At 48.9% G+C, this 21,624-nt stretch overlaps 8 protein-coding genes across 8 annotated transcripts; 5 read left to right on the plus strand and 3 right to left on the minus strand.

Moving 5' to 3' along the window:
• Positions 1-702: 702 nt before the first annotated feature.
• GGI43DRAFT_212212 (uncharacterized protein) lies at positions 703-4,236 on the plus strand. Its single transcript, XM_083200229.1, has 3 exons — positions 703-1,278; positions 1,357-1,419; positions 1,474-4,236. The coding sequence occupies exons 1-3, from the start codon at positions 1,184-1,186 to the stop codon at positions 4,076-4,078; spliced, it is 2,763 nt and encodes a 920-aa protein (XP_083056627.1). The 5' UTR covers positions 703-1,183; the 3' UTR covers positions 4,079-4,236.
• A 199-nt stretch (positions 4,237-4,435) lies between these two features.
• Positions 4,436-7,262, minus strand: GGI43DRAFT_415338 (tyrosine protein phosphatase PTP1). Its single transcript, XM_083207140.1, has 2 exons — positions 6,264-7,262; positions 4,436-6,163 (listed from the first exon to the last, which is right to left on the minus strand). The coding sequence occupies exons 1-2, from the start codon at positions 6,637-6,639 to the stop codon at positions 5,124-5,126; spliced, it is 1,416 nt and encodes a 471-aa protein (XP_083056628.1). The 5' UTR covers positions 6,640-7,262; the 3' UTR covers positions 4,436-5,123.
• An 802-nt stretch (positions 7,263-8,064) lies between these two features.
• On the minus strand, positions 8,065-10,107 carry GGI43DRAFT_212284 (regulator of chromosome condensation 1/beta-lactamase-inhibitor protein II). Its single transcript, XM_083200230.1, has one exon. The coding sequence runs from the start codon at positions 9,925-9,927 to the stop codon at positions 8,110-8,112; it is 1,818 nt and encodes a 605-aa protein (XP_083056629.1). The 5' UTR covers positions 9,928-10,107; the 3' UTR covers positions 8,065-8,109.
• Positions 10,108-10,328: 221 nt separating this feature from the next.
• Positions 10,329-12,891, plus strand: GGI43DRAFT_387436 (Sec34-like family-domain-containing protein; the record flags this gene model as incomplete). The annotated part of the gene is made up of 5 exons (XM_083203931.1): positions 10,329-10,454; positions 10,512-10,819; positions 10,868-11,207; positions 11,260-12,201; positions 12,310-12,891. 5 exons carry the CDS (start codon positions 10,329-10,331, stop codon positions 12,889-12,891), a joined length of 2,298 nt encoding a protein of 765 aa, XP_083056630.1.
• An 807-nt stretch (positions 12,892-13,698) lies between these two features.
• Positions 13,699-14,853, plus strand: GGI43DRAFT_387437 (GFA family protein; the record flags this gene model as incomplete). Its single annotated transcript, XM_083203932.1, has 5 exons — positions 13,699-13,926; positions 14,000-14,092; positions 14,160-14,206; positions 14,268-14,460; positions 14,530-14,853. 5 exons carry the CDS (start codon positions 13,699-13,701, stop codon positions 14,851-14,853), a joined length of 885 nt encoding a protein of 294 aa, XP_083056631.1.
• Positions 14,854-14,988: 135 nt separating this feature from the next.
• On the minus strand, positions 14,989-17,301 carry GGI43DRAFT_415342 (sulfatase family protein). Its single transcript, XM_083207141.1, has 4 exons — positions 16,834-17,301; positions 16,655-16,741; positions 15,521-16,593; positions 14,989-15,458 (listed from the first exon to the last, which is right to left on the minus strand). Exons 1-4 carry the CDS (start codon positions 17,039-17,041, stop codon positions 15,036-15,038), a joined length of 1,791 nt encoding a protein of 596 aa, XP_083056632.1. The 5' UTR covers positions 17,042-17,301; the 3' UTR covers positions 14,989-15,035.
• A 1,163-nt stretch (positions 17,302-18,464) lies between these two features.
• GGI43DRAFT_425425 (E3 ubiquitin-protein ligase) lies at positions 18,465-19,693 on the plus strand (the record flags this gene model as incomplete). Its single annotated transcript, XM_083208507.1, has 2 exons — positions 18,465-19,443; positions 19,536-19,693. 2 exons carry the CDS (start codon positions 18,465-18,467, stop codon positions 19,691-19,693), a joined length of 1,137 nt encoding a protein of 378 aa, XP_083056633.1.
• A 694-nt stretch (positions 19,694-20,387) lies between these two features.
• GGI43DRAFT_425426 (organic acid transporter) lies at positions 20,388-21,449 on the plus strand (the record flags this gene model as incomplete). The annotated part of the gene is made up of 2 exons (XM_083208508.1): positions 20,388-20,487; positions 20,638-21,449. The coding sequence occupies 2 exons, from the start codon at positions 20,388-20,390 to the stop codon at positions 21,447-21,449; spliced, it is 912 nt and encodes a 303-aa protein (XP_083056634.1).
• Between the last annotated feature and the right edge of the window lie 175 nt (positions 21,450-21,624).

The raw sequence follows: 21,624 nt of genomic DNA on the forward strand, positions 1-21,624 counted from the left end.
GCAAAATAAAACAAGGAAAAGCAGGCTGTGAATGCCTTCAAATCAAAGAAGCGCCTGGCGCTTAACTAGGCCTGTTCGAGCCCTGGTTGTTGAGCCACAGGTGGCCACAGGTGGCAGCGGTGGGGCGACTCTGATAGGCCAGCACGCCTCGCCCGCTCAGACAGCGGCTGCAGCGCAACACCATAAGATTAGCCAGGCACCATGCAAATCGGCTTCTTAGTACAACCTCAACTCTCCAGGGCCTTGCGCTGGCCAACCGCGCGGATGCAGCCGGACACTCTCAGACGATGGCCTGCCAGGGCTATGGAGCAGCTATTATGGGAGGCTGCAGGTTTCCGGTGAAGCAAGAGAGAGAAGCGAGTGAGCTGATGGCTTACACCCTAGCTTGAGGGTCGCGGCGACGGCTTGGTATGCCGAGAGGCAGAAGCAAAGCGCGTATCGGGCCTGAGATGGATGGAGAGGGCTTAGCTCATAGAGAAGAAGGGGGGGATACTTAATACAGAGGACGATCCTTTCCCAATGGTTCCTGTTCTTGGTTCCTGATCTCAAGATATTAAGGTTGCATATCGTGTCTCTCCTGTGTGTTTCCGGTGCTCTGGTTGATCTGGAATTTCCTTTTCCTTTTTTTCCTTTTTTCCTATCTCTCTCACTCACTTGTCTATCATTGCCTTTTTCTCATTCTTTTTTTCCTTTCTTCTCGTTTCTTTTCCTCTCTTCTCGTTTCTTTTCCTTTCTGTCGATCAATCCCTTTCACTTATACGCTGCTTACGCCGAGTTACACACACAACTCTCTTTTTCTTTGCTATTCACAGCTAATCTGGACTGGGCATTTTGTTTTTTTGCAAAGCAATCTACCTTAATAATTCACATTCCCTTTCCCTTTTGTCTCATTTTTCTGTTTACGGGTCGGTCGCTTGTTCAAGCAACTTCTTCTTTCTTTCGCCGAATTCCATCGTGAGACCCACCAAACACAGCAATCTCTTTGTGGTGTTGAACACGCATCTTTGCTACCGTGGATCCCTAGGTATTATTCGCTACTAATTATTTATTTATTCATTCATCCCCTTTGGCGAAACACTGCCTTGCTTTGCCGATCTTTACCAATACCGTATTTCCTACTTTTTATTCTCTTGCCTTATATCGCTGTGCGACAATCTTCTCTATACAACTACAACTTCACATAATGCGTTGCGCTATGCTATTCAACACGGCTCTAAGCGTGCTGCTGGCTGCTCGGCTTGCACAGGCGGGCCCGGTGCCACGCCTGAGCGCTAGAATGTAAGGATTCCTCCTTTTTTTTTTTTCTCTTCGTCTTTGACTTTGCTCTACGATACTGACATGCTCTGTGACAAATAGGCCCAAAGTAGTGCGAGCCGAAACGTCGATACCTGAGACGTCTGCAATCCCACCAGGACCTGAGTATGCTCTTCTCTTGATATAAAGATAAAGAAAAGAAATCTAACATGATGATAGGTCTTCTGTCGAGCCTGCGGCACCCACGGTCTCCGCGCCTCGGCCAGTCTTCCAAACTTTGACGGACTCGACAGCCAATATCCCCGACTCGCTCATTTCCAGTACCCCCCAGAGTCAAAAACCAGCTACAACTTCGGTTGAACAAATATCTGTTATCCCAATTGTGGCTACAACGAGTGCTGGCCAAGGAGGATCAAGCATTATCTCTAGCACTGCTTCTGAGGCATCGAGCAGTGTCGTGGCTACTTCGAGTACAGCTGCTGTCCCTGCCGCTACGTCTAACAACGCTGTGGAAAGCTCTAGCACGGTTGCTACCCCAAGCACGTCTAGAAGTGTTGTTGATACCACCACTACTACGGTAGCTACCCCAGCCACATCAAGCAGCGTTGTTAATACTTCTTCCTCAACTGCTGTTTCAGCAACCTCTAGCAGTGCTATTGATGCTTCTGCAACTTCTGCAACTTCGGCTACCTCTGACAATGCTGCTGGCACTTCCACAAGAGTTGATACTTCAGCTACGAGTGTCAGCACTACGGTGGCAGGCACCTCAACTTCTGTTGGAGAACGCTCAACAAAGGCTGATACCTCAACGTCTCCAGCGATTGTTTCAACCTCGGGTAGTAGCTCTACTGAAACTGGCACTTCAGACTCTTCTACAACAAATACGCAGCCTCAAACGTCAACAATTGGAGCTACGGAATCTTCAGCTTTGCCATTGAGAAACGACAAGACTGCTTCTTCTCAAACTAGTGCCACTACAGCTACGAGCAGTGCATCAGATGCTGTTACGGCAACAACGACGAAAGCTCCCACAACAGAGGCCACTTCTTCAGCTACTACCGAGCCTCCAACCACTACTGGGCCTGTGTCTACTACTGGATCTGTAACTACAGCTCCTGTGAACCAGACAACCATCTCAACCTCCGAGACTGGTGCCCCAGCCACACGCTCTAGTCAGACTAGTCAGACGGAGTTGAGCTCAAACACCGGCAGTATAACAGTACCGTCTAATTCTTCTGCTACACAGAGTGCTTCAACCTCACAGACCGAGCCTCCTACTACTGCTACCGGTTTTAGCACACATGGTATTCACACAAAGATAGCACCCAACGCTACAAGTTTGACTCACCCTCCCTCCACGACCAACACAGCCCCTATCACCAGTGGAGCGAGCAACTTGACGTCGAGTGCTACAGAGTCTGGAACTGTAACCACCTCCGCCGAGACTACGACTTCTGCTACCGGGGCGCCAACAACAAAAGTGCCTACCAGCGATGCAACTGCTAGCTCAACATCAGTCCCATCTACTGCCGCTACTTCTAGTGAAACGCTACCTCTGAGCTCGACGGCCTCAACTGATGTTACAGCACCACCGGCTTCTACATCATCCACTGCCTTGCCGACTTCCAGTTTGCCATCGTCTGCTACTGTTGTATCTACTACAGCCTCAGAGAGTACACAGCCTGCCAGCTCAACACCGTCTGACATCCCATCTCCTTCCTCAGCCTCGTCTCTTCAATCCACCACGAGCCCAGCAACAACAGCTGTCGCAGCCTCTCCATCATCAACGGCTCTGCCTCCGCCCTCAACTTCAGTCCCCACGACACTTACAACAAGATCTACGGCTACCGTCCAGGTTACCAAAACACCCAATGACGCTATTCCTATTCCCACCGCAATCAACTCTTTCCCCACTGGCACCTCCACCGTTCCAGCTCAAGTCTTTGCAAGCAACCTGGCCCAGGCTCAGCAGTACAACAACGTCTTCAAGGACTTGACCCCTCAGTCCACTTGTACTGGCAACGCAGTTGCTTGTATTGACGGCCAGTTGGCTAGATGCAGCTCAGGCGGTACATATTCGCTCACGAAATGCCCTTCTCAGCAAAAGTGCTTTGCCTTGCCGATGAATAACGTTGCGGGTGTGATGATTGGCTGCCATGATACAACTGATGCGGAAAGCATTCTTGGCATCACGGGCGGATCCAACGATAGCTCGTCGGCTACGACGCCTGACTCGACATCGGCTTCTTCAGCCCCAGCTTCGGTACCGGTTACGTCGTCGGCTGCCCCTGAAACGAGTGCTCCGGCCAACCCTCCGCCTGTGACTAGGACTACCGTCATAATCGTCAGCGATCTGCCGCCTTTGCCTCCTACAAGCTCAGCAGCCACTTCATCTGCTCAGCCGACTTCAGTTCCAGCTGCTCCTTCATCTTCAACTGCAGCAGCTGCACCCTCCCCTCCTCCGGTGGTAGACTCTCCTCCTGCAGCAAACGTGCCTCAGCCTTCTCCTGCACCCGCACCTTCACCAACCACCTTACAAACCGTCATCGCCACCCCTCCCGCTCCCAATCCCATTCCCGATGTTACAACCCCTCCTTCAGCCCCCTCTCCCACACATATCCTCTTGCCCAACCCAACAAGCCTCATCGTCATCCCCATTCCCGACGACTCTGCTCCGACGGCTGAAGCCGTCCCCACCAGCGAAGACAGTCCTCGCACTACAGAGGTCGTCAATGGGACTCCCACCGTGTCCGTCTTCTTCACCGTCACGGTCACGCAGAAGGAGAAGGAGACTGAGACTGTCTTTGTCACGATCGCTCCCTAAAAGCGTGGATGAGTGGAAGAGCGGTTATGTTGGGCATCTCTCGCCACGACGTTGCTGAACTAGACATGACTTTATTGTCTTACGACTACTCATTTTTTTTTTTTCATCTGTTCGGAATCTTTTGTATTTTCAGTTTATCTCTTTTATTATTGTTTTTCCTTTGTCTTAATACAGATATAATACTCAGGTAGTAAGTGTGCTGCACACGAAGGGTTCATAAAAGGATAATACCTGGTGGAGGTCAAGATTGCTTCTCTATATTGCGCTGTTGAATAAAAAAAGATTATGTTTAACGAGAATATATATTATATACCAGATGAATGGGAAAAATCACAAAGTATGGAGTTTGATTTCAATGTTGGGTGGATATCAGTCTGTTCTTTCTCTGCTCTACTCATGCAGTTTAATTCAAAATTTTGATCGCTGTTCTTATGTACATATAATCTCTAATGCGCTCCATGTAATAATATCATTCCATCGCTCTGATATGAAAAATAGAAAGGAAAGAAGAAATAGGAAAATAATAGGATAGGGTGTATTGTTCGTTCACCACCCTTCAGTAAATCAATGCTAGTGTCGAGGTTCCATGTTGTTTCATACCCCCTCGCGATACGTCCGTCTGCGATCCTTCTATAAGAGTTCATGATAGAGAATTTCCCATAATGCAAATGATCCTGATGTAGAAGTAGAAAAAAGCCCACTCAGGAAAGAGAAGGATAGCTGGTAGATAAAGCTACCAGATAATAATGAAGGAGGAAAAAAAGGGCTCCTCAAAAAAATAAATATCGGCAAGCGCTGATGATCTCAAAAAGGTAGAAAAAGAAGAAGTTGACATTAAAAAAATCGTTTTTAGGCTGCGCCGGACAAAGTATTTCAGTGTAATAATACTGAAGCAAGAAAATCGAAATAGAGAAGTATAGACAAACAGCTCATAACACAATACTTGAGGGAGCGGGCCCCAGATCGTTCGTTAGTCTGGCGCTGAGCTCTCGCTTTTCAGAATCGCCGCTGTGAAGTCGGAGGCCGATCTGCCGCGGTTGAATCGCTAGTTTGTCCCAGGCCGGCCGTTGCCCACAAAGGGACTCGCAACCTCGAGCCTCTTCGCTGCTGGTTCACGGCTGCCGGTTTCCTGGTCCACAAGGCCGTATCTTTCTTGCCAGAGCTTACGCATAACTTGGTAGATAAAGCGATATTGAAGTTCGCCCTGGACCATGCCGCGGCGCTGCTGGCGAAGGATATCAACCGCATTGTAGACAAGATCGGATCGTTCTGAGGGCATATCATATCTTGCCAGAACACCAGAATCGAGCTCCCTCATCAAATGCTCGAGACTGATGAAGGTACCTGTACGGCCGACTCCGGCACTGCAGTGGATGATACGAGGTGTGGACGGTGAGCTGTGCTGCCGGGACAGCTTCATCAGTTCCAAAAAGCCATCCAAATCCTCTGCAGTCGGGACGCCAAAATCAGGCCATCGCTTATAGAGGAAGTGCCAGACGACGCGTGGTTCTTTTTCACCTTGGATGTGGAATAGCAACTTGCGCCTCTCAATGGCACCCCTAGCAAGCTGCTCCACGGACACAAAGGTAAGTTCTGCTCTCCAGTCGTCGCCCCATACGTCGTAATCGTTGATGCCCCAGACGGTATCTCTTCCACCCGTGGGCAACTCTTCTCCCATGGGAAAATACTGGTCGCACTTGACTACGTCAAGTTCAACCATGTTCGTTAGCTGAACGATGACTGCATGAGAGGGGATCTGCTCCGCAATCATGCGCCAAACATAGTCGATTGAGGAAATGGTAGGGCCCTGCATGGCGATGTAACGCAATGGTGGTTTGCTTGGGTCGGACGGAGACGTAAGAGTAATGGCAGAGGCATTGACGTAGTCGACCTCGCCTTCCGGGACACGAAGCTTGACACGATTGTACGCCCAGGGTTTGATATTAACGTATCGGTCCATCTTTTCGTGCGTGTCTATGTGTCTGTAAAGCGTCCATCGTGAATCTCCTTGGCTGTCGTCTCGCATGCCTTGCGAAACCCGAACTCGCTCGGCCCAGGTTAGTTCCTGGAACTTGATGTCGATATCTGTGGTAGCGCGCGTTTTGTTAGCGGGGCGTTTGAGCAAGTACTTGCAGCGCCAGTGAATATGACGTGCATATGCATTCAGCATGCAGATATGACGCACCTTGCTGCGATAGCGACAAAAATACCGGCAAAGCGGGTGGCAGCTGGTTGACGCTCCTCCGGCGATCCTGCACAGGCGGTGATTTGTGTTGCGCTGGCTGAGATACTGGCCGCGCGAGCCTTGGCGGCGACTGGATGCCATCTTGAGCCACCACTACGGCTGACGGTGTCGTTGGAGTGAGTTCGGAAGGAGGACTGTCTCTCGCGCGCTTCGACGGGCCACGCAGTCGCAGGCTCTTAAACGCGGACATCTTATGATGGGTTCTTGGCGACTCGGTGGCGGCCATATTTTCGGTGGCGATGCTGGCCCTGCGATCGATGGACGTCTCGATGACCGGAGGTTTGGGCTTCCGGCGAAACTTGGGGATTTTATCCATGGCGCTGAGGGGAGAAATCTTGGTCGCTTTGGAGGCTGTTCTTTTGACAGCCCTAGCCAGGAGAGTGAGGAAGTGGGCTATCGCTGCTACTTTTGCCGTCGCCGTCGCCGCGGTGTTTGATAGATGAATAGTTGGCCGTGGTTGTGTCTAGAAAAAAAATTGTTATATAGCTCGATTTCTGGATTAAAAAGAAGAAAAAAATGGTAAAGTTTCTGCGAAGGAGCGTGCGAAATTAAAGAAGAAAGAGGTAAAAGAAGAAGAAGAAAAGAAGAAAAATTCTCTCGGCCAGTTTGGAAAGAAGAAGACGCGAGGATGAAGAGGAAGAGGAGAAAAAAGCAGCGGAGGAGAAGAAAGGAAGCGGTAGTCTATCCGAGCCCACGAGAGGGTCTGGTACCCAGTACTGCGGATAAGCTAGAGCTAGGCGCAACGGTGAGGTTCTTAGTACTTGGCCCTAGCGGCGCGTGCGTGGAGTCTGATATGAGATGAGATGAAGCAAGATGCTGACGGCGGAGGGGGAGGCCCAGGGTATACGAAGTGCTAGAATGAAGCTCCAGAAGTCGATATGCGCATGCACGTTTTATACGAGTGAAACAGAAGGGCCGCTGCAGGATTTGCATTTGCTCTTAAGCGATGATGCACACGGTTTTTTATCATTTACAGCGTAGCAGCGTTTAATACCCGAGGATAAGACACCCAGAATGGGCGCGCCATGCATCCTTCAGCGGCGTCGTTGATGCCTCCCCCCTGCTGGACGGATGGAGATTCGCTATATTGCATGCAGCAATCCGTGCATGCAGCGCGCGGTGCCGCCAATAGTGCGTCCCGCCAGCGCGCAGCCGGTGGAGTCGCAGCTCGGCGCATCAAATGGCAGTTCATCAACCAAATCTCATCACACCAGACTCGCTGAGTAGTACCTGCATGCGCATCCGCCGCTAGGAAGCCCAGCACCAACTCCGTATGATCCGTTGCCTTTGCTCCAGGTCGTCTGATTCGCTTCGTGCGCTGCAGCGCGTCATCAGTGTCTGGGCCCTTTGCCCCCAGGCTTCTCATTTGCCAGTCAGCTGAATCATAGCACGGATGCTTTATGCGTGGTTGTATAATAATCACTACATATCAAGATCTCAATATCGTACATGCATATTTTGTGGTGGTACAGCAGAGTCAGGAGTGTTTTTCCTTTTTCCTTTTTTCCCCTCACTTTTCTTCCCTCTTTTTTTCCTGTCTGTCTTGCATCGCCGCTTTTTTTAGACCATCAGTCCGAGTTACCATCCACACCATCACAAGAGCCCGTGCGGCGATGTTAGACATGTGACACACCAACTCAACATACCTAGCGATGCTAGATGCGAGGAGATGCAGCCAGCATCTCGCACCAGCTGAGTCCTAGCCTGTTATTGCTCACGGCTGGCTTTCGCAGCCTTTTCCCATCACCCCATAACTCCTCGTCCTTCCCAGGCTTCTTGATTTCCGTTATACAGCAGAGTAGACGCCTGTGACAAACTTGCCACATTCAACCTTTTGTTCTAGCGTCGCCTTGCGGCCCTTACCGCCCTCTCCAAGTCGGGCGGTTTGCCTGGGTGTCAGGCATAGTCTGTGCACCTCGCCTTGCCGTCCATGTGCGGCGTCTCCTTCACCTCCGTCCAACGGCCCAATATAAGTTGGCGCATTCAAATTATTTCGCTTGCCTGTTCCTAGCTGATAATGTTCATTGCCTCCCCAGAAGACCACATCAGAGCCCCAGTATGTCTCGTTCTCGGAAGAGCGGTTCGAGACAGATGTTTGTGTCACATTGTCCATAACCGCAGAGCAGTGAGTTGTGCCAATGCTTAGAGCCTTGATCTTGATGGGCATCAGCTGGTTCTTTTTCTCGTCAAACTCAGAGAGCCCTGAAAGGGATTTGACCTTGGTTGGCCCTTGTGAAACGTGAGTCCACCTTCCGGTACCCAGTGAGCCACAAGTACCCTGCCCTGCAGCCCAGAGGTCATACATGCTGTGAGGTAATCTCTTAGAAGGCGCTGGAGTGCCAGCATCGCTGCTAGGAGTAGTGGGCGTGTCCGCCTCACAAGTGAAGAAAGTATTTGCCCCGCCGGCAGCTATTGAGGAGGCCGTACATACTGGTGCACTGCCTCCATATAGCTTATGGATAGGTAGGATTGTAGGAGTAGAGATGAAAGGGTTGCCGATCTGGGCTTCAAAGCCAAGCTGGCCAAAAGTATTGTCACCAAACGTAAAGATGCGGCCAAGCTTGTCTAGAACGGCCGAGTGATAATCACCCGTCGCGATCTGCTTGACATCAAACCCCTTGAGCAAGGCAATCTCATGTGGTTGATCATAACGTCCTTTAGGGCGTGTCTCCCAGCTGAGACCCGGAATACCCATCTGTCCTTTCGATGGGAAAGATGAGGCGCTCGAGGCTGAAGAGAAAACTCGCCCGTTTGATGTGAGTATCAGACAATGCTCAAGGCCGCTGCTGATATCAGCAACACGCTCGCCCCATCCAAGGCCCGCCGGAGTCAGGTTCTGAAAGCTGATAGACTCCTTCCCAGACGAGGACCATAAAGACCATGAACTCTTTTGCTGTTCTAGCTTTTTGCCACCCTCCTGGTCGTCTCGCGAGGCGGGGATGGCATATACTGAGCCACCTCGAGACAAAGCAATAATCCTATCATCTGAGACCTCAAGCTTGGCAAGATCCTTGCCCTTCAAGGTCACAACCGGTGTTGCGTCTGCCTTGTTGAATCCCAAGCCCCATTGAATAAGATCTCCCTTTTCATTAATAGCCGCGCCAAACTTCTCAGTAAGCTTCAGGTCACGGAGAAGCTGATGATCAAAATATGATACCCTGCGCGGAAGTTTGATGTTTTTCTCATTCGAGATAGGGTCAATGACCTTGCCCACGTTGGAGCCCCATGCATATACTCCAGGGTGCTCCCAGCTGTTCTTTACTTGCAAGTGCTGAGAGCTAATCAGCTCACGGTTGTCTTCCTTTGATACGCCATGTTTGCGGGCTTTCTCAAACTCCAGTTCGGCCTTTTGATATCCTGTCTCTTTTTCTTCTTCAGGAGCTGAACTGAACTGAGCTCGGAGCCTAGGATACCAGAATGCGCCTGCTGCGGCGACACCAAAGACGGCTGCAAATCCAACTGCTTTTCCTCCTCGTCTCTTAGGCCTCACCTCTGCAGAGTCGTTGATATAGCGAATCCATTGGCGCTGGCTCACGCCGAGGCGTGGCCGAGCTGAGAGGCCAATGCGAGGCGCTCGTCGAAGGGCAAATTGTGAGGTGCTCATGGTTGTAAGTCAAGCTCCTCGTCAAACAGCTGCCGTAATTGCTCCAGAGCCCACTGAAACACTTCTGGTAGCCCCGCTCTTGGTACAATTTGACCCGCGTATATGCTCGCAGCTACAGCCTGGAAGTCGCAAGTGATGTGAGATCATGCAAAAGCTGCGATCTCCAGCTAGAAGCTTAGTGCGTACCGAGTTCTCATATCCCTGTACTGGGGTCCCCGTGCCGAAGCTCCATGATGTCAACTCCATTTCGCCGCTCGCCAATTGGCTGGACGCCTTATCGTGCCACTATCGGCGGCCGGAGCAAGTCGCCCCGCCTGGACCTTGCCAATGGCACACGCGTGGCTTTTAAGTTAGCCGTGCTTCAGTAACTCGCAGCCTCCTGCTTCGAGCTCTGGGCCACCATGTACGAGGACGGCTGGTACAGCTTCGTGCCGGAGCTTAGCAACAACAGCAATAACAGGACCGAGACCTCCAATGGCAGGCCTCGCGGGCACCAGCGCAAGGAATCGCTGCTACAGCAGCCTAATGTACGTGTCACCATCGTCCACTGCTTTGTATACAGCAGGCAGTTTACCATGTTATAGGAGGCCATCAACATTGCCGAGATCCTTGAAGATGTTCTAGAAGAAGCAGAGCATACAAACGACCCTCCCGAACCCGCATTGCTCCGAAGAGCTGCCTCATACTCCGATTTCTACGATGTTGTCAGGGCGGAGCTCTTCAAAGATGCCCCACGCAGGACACGGCGGAAGGTTGACAGGAAGAGCAGAAATTGGGAGGCATTGACGCTTTTCAACGAAGAGTCTACAACTTCCAAGTATTACCAGAGGGAAGAGGTGTCGTCAAAGTCTCTGGATGACCTACTGTTGGAAGAGAGCCAGCAAGAATATTTGTAAGATCACAGACGCATGCGCCATCCGAGCTGGGCTAATCAAACCAGGCTGCATCGCGACCAATTGAAGTTGACTGAGCGCCACCTCGAAGGATTAATTGACAATGCCAACGATACTTTGAAACTCTTGACCACTTTATCGCAATCATTTTTGTCTGTTGAGGCTCAGACCTCGACCTTCCAAGCTCAATGCGAAGAGCTACTGACAGAACAGCGGCGGCTGGAGAAGCTTGCCGACGAGGTCGGAACAGATCTTTACTACTACGCCTACCTAGAGAAAGCCACGAGACGACTGAATGCTCCTGGCGCCGGCCGCTTAATAGAGGATCACGATTTTAGCGAAATGGTGGAGAATATAGATTCTTGCATCAAATTTATGACCACGCATGTAAGCTGGCCAGTTTCCGAGATTCAATCCGCTCAGTACTGACAAGCAATAGGAGAATTACCGAGAGCGCGACTCATATCTAGCACGATACAGCGCCTTACTTACCAAAGCTTTGCACCTTCTTGACCATGGTTTCAATAGCTCTCTGGAGAAGGTTTCCAGTGACATTGCTCGTCAAATTACAGCTACAAAATCAGAGTCTGCTCGCCACGCTCTGGCTTACGGAAGATTTGAAGAGATGATGGCAGATTCTTATTCTCTACTGCCAAACATCCGAAGAGTAGTCCGATCGGCCTACCATGCGTATGGCCAGCCAGTAGAAGCCTCGGCCACCTCTGCGACATATGTCAATGCAGTCAATACCATCTTCCGAACGTATTTCACTACCCGCGACCGAGATTTGAAAGTAATGGCGCAACATGATCTGGACGAATACCAGAAAGAAGTCAAAAGTTTATCAGTCGAGACAGCTTCTAGGAATTTTATTAAACAGTTATTCGAGCGAATGTATAGCGAGGACGTTCTTTTTACTAAAATTTTCAACATCGAACTCGCATGGAGTCCTCTTCCGGAGTCAGCGTTCCAAGCTGTCAAGCTGGTCAACACCACAATGGTTCATCCCGGAAATATTGTACCACTAGCAACGAATTTACAGGCCGTCTTTCAGAACGCTCAACTCACAGAAACGTGCAACATAGTTGGCTGGCTAGCTAATGAATATGCCGTGGCGGACTTGGACGAAGAAGAATCTCTGTCTTTCAGAAAGTACAGGGAATATGCCGCCAGATTGCTTGCAGACCACTTGTGGCCATTTACAGACAATTTGTTTGAAGCAGAAATCGTGAAATCGATTACCAAGGCACCAACTCAAGATGGTTCCTTGAAGATTAGCCCTGTTGTGGATGGAGTGGCTTCGTCAAATGCATATCCCTTGGTGAAACGAGCGATTGAGCTTCTCGCCATGTTTGACCGGGCAATGCCTAAAGAACGATCTGTAAGTCTTTATGTTGCTTCACTCCATTCTATTCACTCCATTCTCTTCTATCTTTCTTTCTTCCAGTTACTCTTCATCTTGCCAGAACGCTAACGTAATCTTACACAGGCTAAGAACAGCCCCGTGGTGTTTAAAATTGTGCGAGAAACAATTCAGATTCTTCAACGAGCAGAGGCTAGGATCAAATCACTTAAAACTGAAACCGACCCAGATCTCTTCATGGTGAAGAATTTACTCATTATTAAGAATGAGCTCGTATCACTTGAGATTGGTGATATACGAAGCCTACCAGCTATGCAGCATTTCGGGCAGATCTGGGATACACTGAGCCCCCAAAATTGGGTGGGATTTTTCGGAAGTGTCATCAGCGGCAATCTCTGGTCTCGAGGGGCACCTTCAGTTACAGCCAAAACGCTAACAGTAGAAGACATGAGCGAGCAGCTAGACGAGCTTCTACGCCAGTCTATTTACGCATTCACAAAACGATGGGGATCTCTCATCAACGATTCTCAGAACAGAAAAGTAGGAGTGAAGCCAATAGCGAAGGTAGAGGCTGATCTCGAGAACATACTCCAAACGGCATTCAGCAACCAACCTGAAGTAATTGCGAAGCTGAAAGAAGCCATTCAGCTAAACGCACAAGCACAGACAGACGCAAAAAATGCAGACAACGGAGCACGGAGGTACTAGAAAAAGAGCACCAACGCAAAGCCTGAGCACTTAGAGGGCGCAGTAGACCTTAATGATGATAATGGTTTTACTCAAGGATCCATAATGACCCGAGTGGAGATGCACAAGTAAATTGATGGGAAGTTGTTGAGCTATTTGGCTGATCATTTTAGTAAGTTTTGTTAATGAAATGCGAGACAACTCCAACTCCTAGTTCAGCCGTCCCTTGTCGCTCACAACTGTTGAGGACTCAACCTGTGCAGTTGCGTAACCCTTGTGAGGGGCTGTCCTAAAGTGCTCGTAGGCAACCAGCATAACCATCATAGCCTACCTCGGTAGGTAAGCTGTTTCTGAATTATGATGAGCTATGAGCTTTCATCTACTAGTACAATTGCACTTGAGTGACTCGAAGCTTGGTAGACGAATGTAACGCCATTATTCAGCCGCAGCTACGGGGTAGTAGAAGTGGCTCCATTCTCAACGATAAACTAAGGATCATGACCGATGTCAGGTGGGGTAAGCGTGCTGCTACCAAAATAGCTGTGAGTTGTAAGCATTGAGCAGCTGCGACATTCCTCGGGTTGAAGCTAGCATTCTACAAACTTATTCATCCGATGATGACTACCTACCCAGTAAGATACGTATACCTCGGAACATCGCTTATATAAAAGATACAGGATTTCATAAGACAAGTTATTATTCATTTTCGCCTCATTACATTAACAACTCGGAACAAGCGGCATAACTTGTTCTTTTATTTTCATTCTCATTGTCTCAACAAAGTGCGCCTAGCAGGATACTGCATTAATACAAACCCCGAAAGTCAATATGGCCGAAGCCGAGACCGTCACCTACAGAGGAAACTGCCATTGCGGTGACACTGTGTTTGAGATTAAAGTGCCCGAAATCAAGGAAGCATACAACTGCGAATGCAGCATCTGCGTCAGAAAGGGCTATCTTTGGCTTATGCCAGGGATTAGCAACGTGAATATCGTCAAGGGCAGCTTAGAGCAGCTGACTGCTTATACGTTTGGCGAAAAGAAACTGAAGCATTTGGTAAGAAGAGACCATTGAAACTCACACGCATTTGACGGTAATCTTTTTAACTCAATTCTCCCGGGAATCATAGTTTTGCCCCAAGTGTGCTACCGCTGTGGCGGGATCTTGGTGGAAGGATGAGGAGGCTGACCCACAGCATGCTCTGAAGGCAACCTATATAAACGTAAGCTATACATTTCCTTCCACGATGATTGGTGCGAAATATGTTTGTTCTGACAAGATTTTGGTAGGCACATGCTATTCAAGGGCTCAATTGCTGGGATTTAAAGAAACTCCCGTAAGGCCGTTCCCTCTTCCTCTTTGTTCGTTAAAGACATAAGCCCTGATATAATTTGCAGATATGATGGTGCTTCCAAGGGAGAACCCTATCAGCCTCCAGCTCATAAGGGAGAGCTTCCCAAGGCCGAAGAAGGGGAGCTGGTGTACACAGGCAGTTGCCATTGTGGAGCGCTCACCGTAGCTACGACGAGCAAACCAATTGATGAGACTCTCGAAAGGGTCATCGAATGCAACTGTACCGCTTGTGGGCGTGTAAGTTACAACATCCATACTCACTCGTTTCATCCAATAATCCGAATTAATTCTAATTTGATGGCTAAGATTGGCTCCCTCTGGATATACCCTCTCACCACGGCCGTTGTCCTATCCGGAGACGAGGCCAACATTGGAAAATACGAATTCAACACGCGCATGCTGCACAAGACATTCTGCAAGATTTGCGGCGTCGGTATGACGAACAGCTTCAACACAATTACTGACGAGCAGGTCGCTGCGTTGCCGGAAGTTATGAAGAAGCTGTATCAAGCTCGACATATGCATACAGGAGTGAACGCACGGGTGCTGCATGGAGTGGATGTGAGCAAATTGAATACCGTCAAGGCAGATGGATTGAATAACATTCCTGGAAATTATGTGAATCCTTAATGTTGCTTTTGCTGTTTGAGGATTTGGAATACATACGTTGTTTGAGACGGAGCGTGAATAGCGTACAGTTATTTGATATCTTCTAAATCGAAACTATATACACGCTGCAATTGAAATGGCATTGCTTTCCTATATACTCGTGCGTATGTATTCTTCATGTATTAATGATTCTCACCTAAATTTTACTCCCAGAGGCTCCAATCAGGATTGACCAAAACCTGCTGCCCCGGTACATCATAAATGGCATTGCCCTCATTAAACTCTCCTGCAGCTTCAAAAGCATGAAAGTCCTGTGGTCCTTCTGATGCGACAATGTATCCGCCTTCACATCTAGTGAAACTTACTTTTACTTGTTCCCTGTAGAAGTCATCATAGTCGGATGAAAGCGCATCGAGGAGATTGTTCACGTTGCCCGATGGGTGCAAGCTTTTCCAGGGGTGAATGCAAGATTCCTGCTTGCAGGATTTGAGGACCATCATGAGAGCGTCTAGGCGATCGACTACACGCTCAAGAGGCCATTCTTGCTGACTGTTAGTAGCGAGAGTAATAGTGCTGGCCTGCGCGTCCTTCGGCGAGAGGAGGTTATTTATCTGCCCTGGGTCGGCCTGTGCAAATTTGAAGTTAGCAAAAGGCTATCCCTTAATGCTTGGGGAGTCAGCTAGCCGACCTTCATGTCATAGAGCTCCTTTTCGTTACTACACCAGACAGAGTAATAATATCCATAATCCTCTGCTTCAATGCGAAGCCCCTTGAACGTATTATTGGCATAAATAGGCAAGCCATGCTCTCTACCAAAGATGCTCTCAGCGAGCCCAAAACCCCAAAACTCAACGGCGACATGCTCTGAGCGAGCTTCAACCACAGCATTATAAATATCAATTGGAGAGCCATCGAATTTCTTGTCATGGATGTCAACGCCGGCTATTTTCAATATGGTAGGAGTGAGATCGGTGTGTGAAGAGGGAGCGCGAGTGATTCGCTGCGCGGGGACTCCAGGACCACGGATAACAAGAGGCACATTGATATCAGTCTCGAAGCCACACATCTTGCCAGGATGTAGCCGATGTTGGCCAATGTGGTAACCATTGTCTGAGGTGAAGAAGATGAAGGTGTTTTCGAGCACGCCGGCTTGGTCGAGACGAGTGACGACAGATTCAATAATCTCATCTACCGCCTGCAACGACCGGAGACGCAGCCTCTGATATTCGTCATCATAATCAACAATGCTATCGTTGCGTTTAGGGAGCTTTGAGATCCAGTTAACGCCGCTGGGGGCATCAGGATTGAAGTTTGGCGTCCGAGGGATGTTATACTCGGGGAAGAGGCCCACGTGTCGCTCTGCAACTTGTGGAGGATCAAATGCTCCCCCCGAACCCCCGCTCACCTCAGAATGAGGCGCAATCGGCGCAAGAGTTATGAAGAAAGGAGATTCATCGTCTTGCAGAGCGTGATCGAGGAACTCGTTGGCGCTCTCAGCCACGATTTCGGTAGAATACTTACCGACAGGGTTGGTTGGAGGCGCTCCGTTCTTGGTGGTGCTGACATTGTAGTATTGGTAGGTAAAAGGGTCAAGAAAGAAGTTGGATTGAGTATAACCATTGACTGGAGGTGAGTCATAGTTATCGACATTGTGAGCGTTGAAGAGCTTCCCCACGTAATAGGTATTGTAGCCTGACTGCTGTAGCCAGAGGGCAAGATGGTGGTCATTGTACCCATTCTGGACGAATTTGGGATAACCCCCTATTTGTATAAATCAGAATCTTGACTCCTTTCATGTATGAATATGGTTAAGAGAACATACCCCACGGAGGATTCACATTTGTTACGTTGGTATTGTGAGCAAGCTGTCCAGTCCACAGGCTGACCCTGGCAGGACAGCAAATAGCCGCTGGAAGTATAAACGAATATTAGCATTCTGCAAGTTCGCCCCTTTATAATTCTTTTGAATAAATAAAGCAGGAGACAAGTAGTAGTATTTACTAGAACAATAATGTCTCTCAAACGTGGTACCCTGATGCACCAGATGCTTCTGCAGCGACTGCATATGATCCAGGGTTCCCATATGGTTGTCCTGGTCATCTGTTAAGATGAAGACGATATTCGGGCGGTCGGAAGCCGCATCTGCCAGGAGAATGGCAGAAAAGAGCCATGACGACGCAAAAATTGCGCGCCTCAGCTTAGGATACATTCTAGAATTTCAATTGAGCGGGCGCTGTATTAATGAAGGATGACTGCCGGTAGAGCTCATGCATTGAGTTGAGCAGTTAATTGATGAGTGCGTTCCTCTCTTTTCTATTCCGTCGAGATATATATCGTCATCGGGAACGCTATGGGGCCTTGAACCTATTGCTCTGTTTTCCCCACGGCATGGCAATCACCAATGCTTGAACGCGAGGAGCGACTCAGGCTTGCGCCATGGCTAATCTAGATGCCGTGCTCATCCTTGCATATAGCGGTAGGTGACTCGGGATTTTTAAGCGCCAATCCGACAACCCGCAATTCCGACAGCGGAGAGCTCCAGATGATTCTTTTCAAAAGAAAAGTGTTAAACATCGTTTGAACCTAGTATAAGTCTGATAATTATAAGAGAGATAACCGATTAGGTTTGTTACTTGATGATTTGGTTGTCGTGATGCGAGCTATCAGTTTTGGAGGCTATCCTACTATATAAGCTAATATTTCCTATAGATAGAAGCTTATTGATAGAGTTGTTGTAACGAAATTTATTTGATTGAGTTGTTATGACAATCAATCACACGTAATCTTTTGTGCTGATAGAGTAGAGTTCGGTTCGAAAAGTTATCGGACTATTTGCACATTATTTCCTACGACTAGAACGACTCAATTAACAGCTTGTATTCCGTCATAGTTCGAGATCCCAGAGCTCATGAATGCCGGCCCCACTGTAGATAGGTATGTGTAAAGACTCAAAGATTTTGATGACGATTAGCAACTATAATTATAATTTTTTCGTCTCATTCTAAATAGCTAGATTAACCTGAAATAGAAAGCTTGCACGTCTGTGGATCAAGCTGGCTGCTGGAAATGTTGCATGCCGTCTTCTAAGTCTTTCTATACGTGTATAGTCTTATGCCATACAAAAAGGCGCCTCGGGATCAAAGACCAATGGCTGTCGTGTTAGTGAGGGCTATTTCCCGCTGCTGGTCAAATATATCGTGCATCACCCAATTGAACTATGCTTGAATTCATGCAGAATTCTGCCGCAAGAAATCTTGAATGTGGATTTATTGTGGTTCCCCGCCCACATGCAGGGTTGCAAGCAGAGGTACGGAGTACAGCGCAAAGCGATACGTACGGTTTGTACGAAGTACATGCCTGTTAACTTCTCACAGGGCCCAATTGTCGGCCTCCCGCAGGAGAGGGGAATGTGGCAAGGAAGAAGCGCGACAAGTGTCTTGTGCCCATAACTTACCAGGTACAGATTACTCGCTCAATGTGTTCTTGGTAGCGGTCGCATCTTTTTCGCCCTTTATTTTGGGTAGCAGCATTTTGCCATCAAGGTATTGTCGATTTTAATCGCTTGCTTTCCATTACAGGCCTTTGGTGCCTCGGCGTTCAATTGTTGCAAATCCCGATAGCATCCAGCAATCATGGATTACGAAATGGACCAGGCAAGTCTCGATCTCATCATCCAGCTTCAATTGGAAGATGCCCAAAGCATGGCCAAGGGAAAGTACCAGGAAGGCAAGGCCCCTGACTTTGAACTGGCGCTTGAGCTTTTCAACGCCGAGCTCGCGTCGTTTCACGCCTTCATCCACGATCGAGAAATGAGCCGCAGCCTGGCTCGTGCCGTTGTGAGCGATGCGGACATCATAAGACAGTTCGTCAACGAAGAGGAACAAGCGACACGCGATCGAATGCTTGCCCTCCATGGCTTTGATGATAATGACACGGTTGGAGACAATCTCTTTCCACAGAGACAGCCACCAAATACAGGTTCCTTAAAAGATAACATTTCTGATGAAATGGTCAACAAACTCATATTTCTATTTCATGATGAAGGCGAGCCTTCGCCTGTTGCGGAATCATCCAGAATGGGTGAACGAGCTAATAGAATGATGACCAAGGCGGGCATAAGACGCCGCTGCATTGTTTGCAATGAAGATTTTCCATTCGTCGACACGCTGCGATGCCATTGCTCTCACGATTATTGTCGCGGATGCCTGTCCAATTATATTAGTAAAGCACTAAACGACGAGTCTATATTTCCCCCTCGATGCTGTGGAAAACCGATACCACTCGATGGTGTAAACCAAATCTTCATCCCTGCAGAAATACTCGGAAAATATCGTGCCAAGGAGCTTGAATACGGTTCATCGAATAGATTATATTGCCATGTACCCAACTGCTCAACGTTTATCCCCAAGCAGTTCATTCAAGATGAGGTGGGGACGTGTATAAAATGTCGGAGCAAGACTTGCACCATCTGTAAGGGCGCATCCCATACGGGGGACTGTCCTAAAGACACAGAAACGGCCAATATTCTTCGTATAGCAGGGGATAATGGCTGGAAGAGATGTTTTAAATGTCGGAGGATGGTAGAGCTATCCCATGGCTGCAATCATATATGTAAGCTGCATTCTTTCTCACTACCTCTCCCTTCTCTCTCATCCCATTTTCTTTTCCTCTTCTCTTCGAGTCTATTGATGATACCTCACTAGATTGTAAATGCGGAGCACAATTCTGCTATACCTGCGGGAAACGATGGAAGAGCTGTGGATGTGAGTTGTGGAATGAGAATATGCTGGTCGCTCGAAACATGGCTGCAAATCAACTCGCTGGACAACGTCAAGTTGCGCATCAAGGATGGGGACTATAGAAACGAGAGAGACAGAGATGGAACAATATAAAGAGAGCATGCATGTATCATTAAGGAGATTTTATAGGAAGATTGTCATTAGAGGATGGTCTCTTTTGTTGGATAGTAGCTGAGGTTAGATATCTACTACCTAGGTACCTAGGTAGGCTAAGGTATAGATCCGGCTAATCGTGTTATTACATAAACACCTACTACAATTAGGTACGTACCTACAGATAACAATATCTACTAAGCGAATTAAGAGAAATCTTTGGCCCCCGAGATAAGTTTGACGCCAATAGGTATAAACACATTTCCAACATCTTCATCTACCAACATAATATTAAAGTGGGCTTTTGGCTTCCTTTTAAAATACAAGACCCCAATAATTCTCCATCCATATCCACCCAATTCGTGGGGGATTTTTTACTAGCAGTAATACGTCTAATAGCCCCACTTGATAACGACATCGGGCCATCGGCCGCCTCTCGTGCCAAATTTCAGGCTCTTTTCTTCTTCTTCAATCTCTCCTCTCTGCTGGCACTATCTTTTGTTGTTGTTTTTTCTTGCCCTTAATTTCCTCTTCAATTCACATCCATATTCTCTTCTTTTGACTTTTGGATACACCTTTCGCTCGAATTCGATACAACGAATCTCTCGATCCCCCGCCACTTCTATCCGTTATCGGCCGCGGGGCCAATTAGAAATTAAAAAAATGGCGGCTGTAGAATTTGAACAGCAACAGGGCGGTGGGCTTCAGACAGCGAAAGATTTATTCTCTGGCGCCGTTGGAGGCATTGCGCAAGTCTTGATCGGTATGCGATTCCATTTCTCTTTTCACCTTCCTTGTTCTTCCCCTCTTGTTGAAGGAGCAGGATTCGGGTTCGGCGCAATTTTGGCGACGGCCCGGGGCAACGCTTTCCTGCGGCTTGCATCGCAACAACTAACAGAACTTCCCTTTTCAGGCCAGCCCTTTGATATCGTCAAAGTCCGTCTCCAGACATCCAACCAGTACGCGGGCGCACTCGAGGCCGCCGCTTCCATCTACAAGCATGAAGGCGCCCTCGCCTTCTACAAGGGTACGCTGACGCCCCTCATCGGCATTGGCGCCTGCGTATCCGTGCAGTTCGGAGCATTCCACGCCGCACGACGCTGGCTCGAGGCTCGCAACGCCAGCAACGGCCACAAGACGACCGACCTCAGCTATGCGCAGTACTTCGCTGCCGGAGCTTTCGCCGGTGTGGCCAACGCGCCGCTGTCGGGCCCCATCGAGCACATCCGTATCCGCCTACAGAGCCAGCCGCACGGCGAGGGCCGCCTCTACAACGGCCCCCTGGACTGCATCCGCAAGATCAGCGCCCACAATGGTGCCCTGAGCGGCCTGTACCGTGGTGAGGCCGTGACGATATGGCGAGAAGCCTTTGCCTACGGTGCCTGGTTCACCACCTTCGAGTACCTCATGAACTCCGACGCTGCGCGCAACGGCATCGACCGTAAGGAGATCCCCACCTACAAGATCGCCCTGTACGGAGGCCTTGCTGGAGAGGTCCTCTGGCTTGCCAGCTACCCCTTCGATGTTATCAAGAGCAAGATGCAGACCGACGGCTTTGGCGCCCAGCAGAAGTACCCCTCCATGCGGGCTTGCTTCGCTTCTACATTCCGCGCCGATGGCCTCAGGGGATTCTGGAAGGGCATTGGACCAACGCTGGCTAGGGCCATGCCTGTGAGCGCAGGTACCTTTGCCGTGGTGGAAATGACCATGCGAGCTATCAACTAAAAAGATTCATTAAATGAAAAGCGAGCGAAGCGATTCGAAAATGAAAGAGATATGAAAGAACAAACCTTTTCTTTTCTTTTTCTTATTTTGGCGTTATTGGCTTAGGATGGGATCAGAGCCGGGAAAAAACGAAGGCCTCCTTCTTTTTTTTTTTGCACGGATAAGGGTCGAAGCG

This window comes from Trichoderma evansii, assembly GCF_050947405.1.
Source record: "Trichoderma evansii strain SZMC 28006 chromosome Unknown GGI43scaffold_25, whole genome shotgun sequence".
In the NCBI taxonomy this organism is placed as follows: domain Eukaryota; kingdom Fungi; phylum Ascomycota; class Sordariomycetes; order Hypocreales; family Hypocreaceae; genus Trichoderma; species Trichoderma evansii.

Bases quoted from the DNA above. Each gene is read 5' to 3' on its own strand.
- GGI43DRAFT_212212 (XM_083200229.1), top strand. From the start codon at position 1,184: ATGCGTTGCGCTATGCTATTCAACACGGCTCTAAGCGTGCTGCTGGCT. The intron at 1,279-1,356 runs GTAAGGATTCCT...TGTGACAAATAG, and splicing joins CCACGCCTGAGCGCTAGAAT to GCCCAAAGTAGTGCGAGCCG. The intron at 1,420-1,473 runs GTATGCTCTTCT...ACATGATGATAG, and splicing joins GCAATCCCACCAGGACCTGA to GTCTTCTGTCGAGCCTGCGG.
- GGI43DRAFT_415338 (XM_083207140.1), bottom strand. From the start codon at position 6,639: ATGGATAAAATCCCCAAGTTTCGCCGGAAGCCCAAACCTCCGGTCATC. The intron at 6,164-6,263 runs GTGCGTCATATC...GCGCTACCACAG, and splicing joins TTTGTCGCTATCGCAGCAAG to ATATCGACATCAAGTTCCAG.
- GGI43DRAFT_212284 (XM_083200230.1), bottom strand. From the start codon at position 9,927: ATGAGCACCTCACAATTTGCCCTTCGACGAGCGCCTCGCATTGGCCTC.
- GGI43DRAFT_415342 (XM_083207141.1), bottom strand. From the start codon at position 17,041: ATGTATCCTAAGCTGAGGCGCGCAATTTTTGCGTCGTCATGGCTCTTT. The intron at 16,742-16,833 runs GTAAATACTACT...TTATACTTCCAG, and splicing joins TGAGAGACATTATTGTTCTA to CGGCTATTTGCTGTCCTGCC. The intron at 16,594-16,654 runs GTATGTTCTCTT...TTATACAAATAG, and splicing joins AAATGTGAATCCTCCGTGGG to GGGGTTATCCCAAATTCGTC.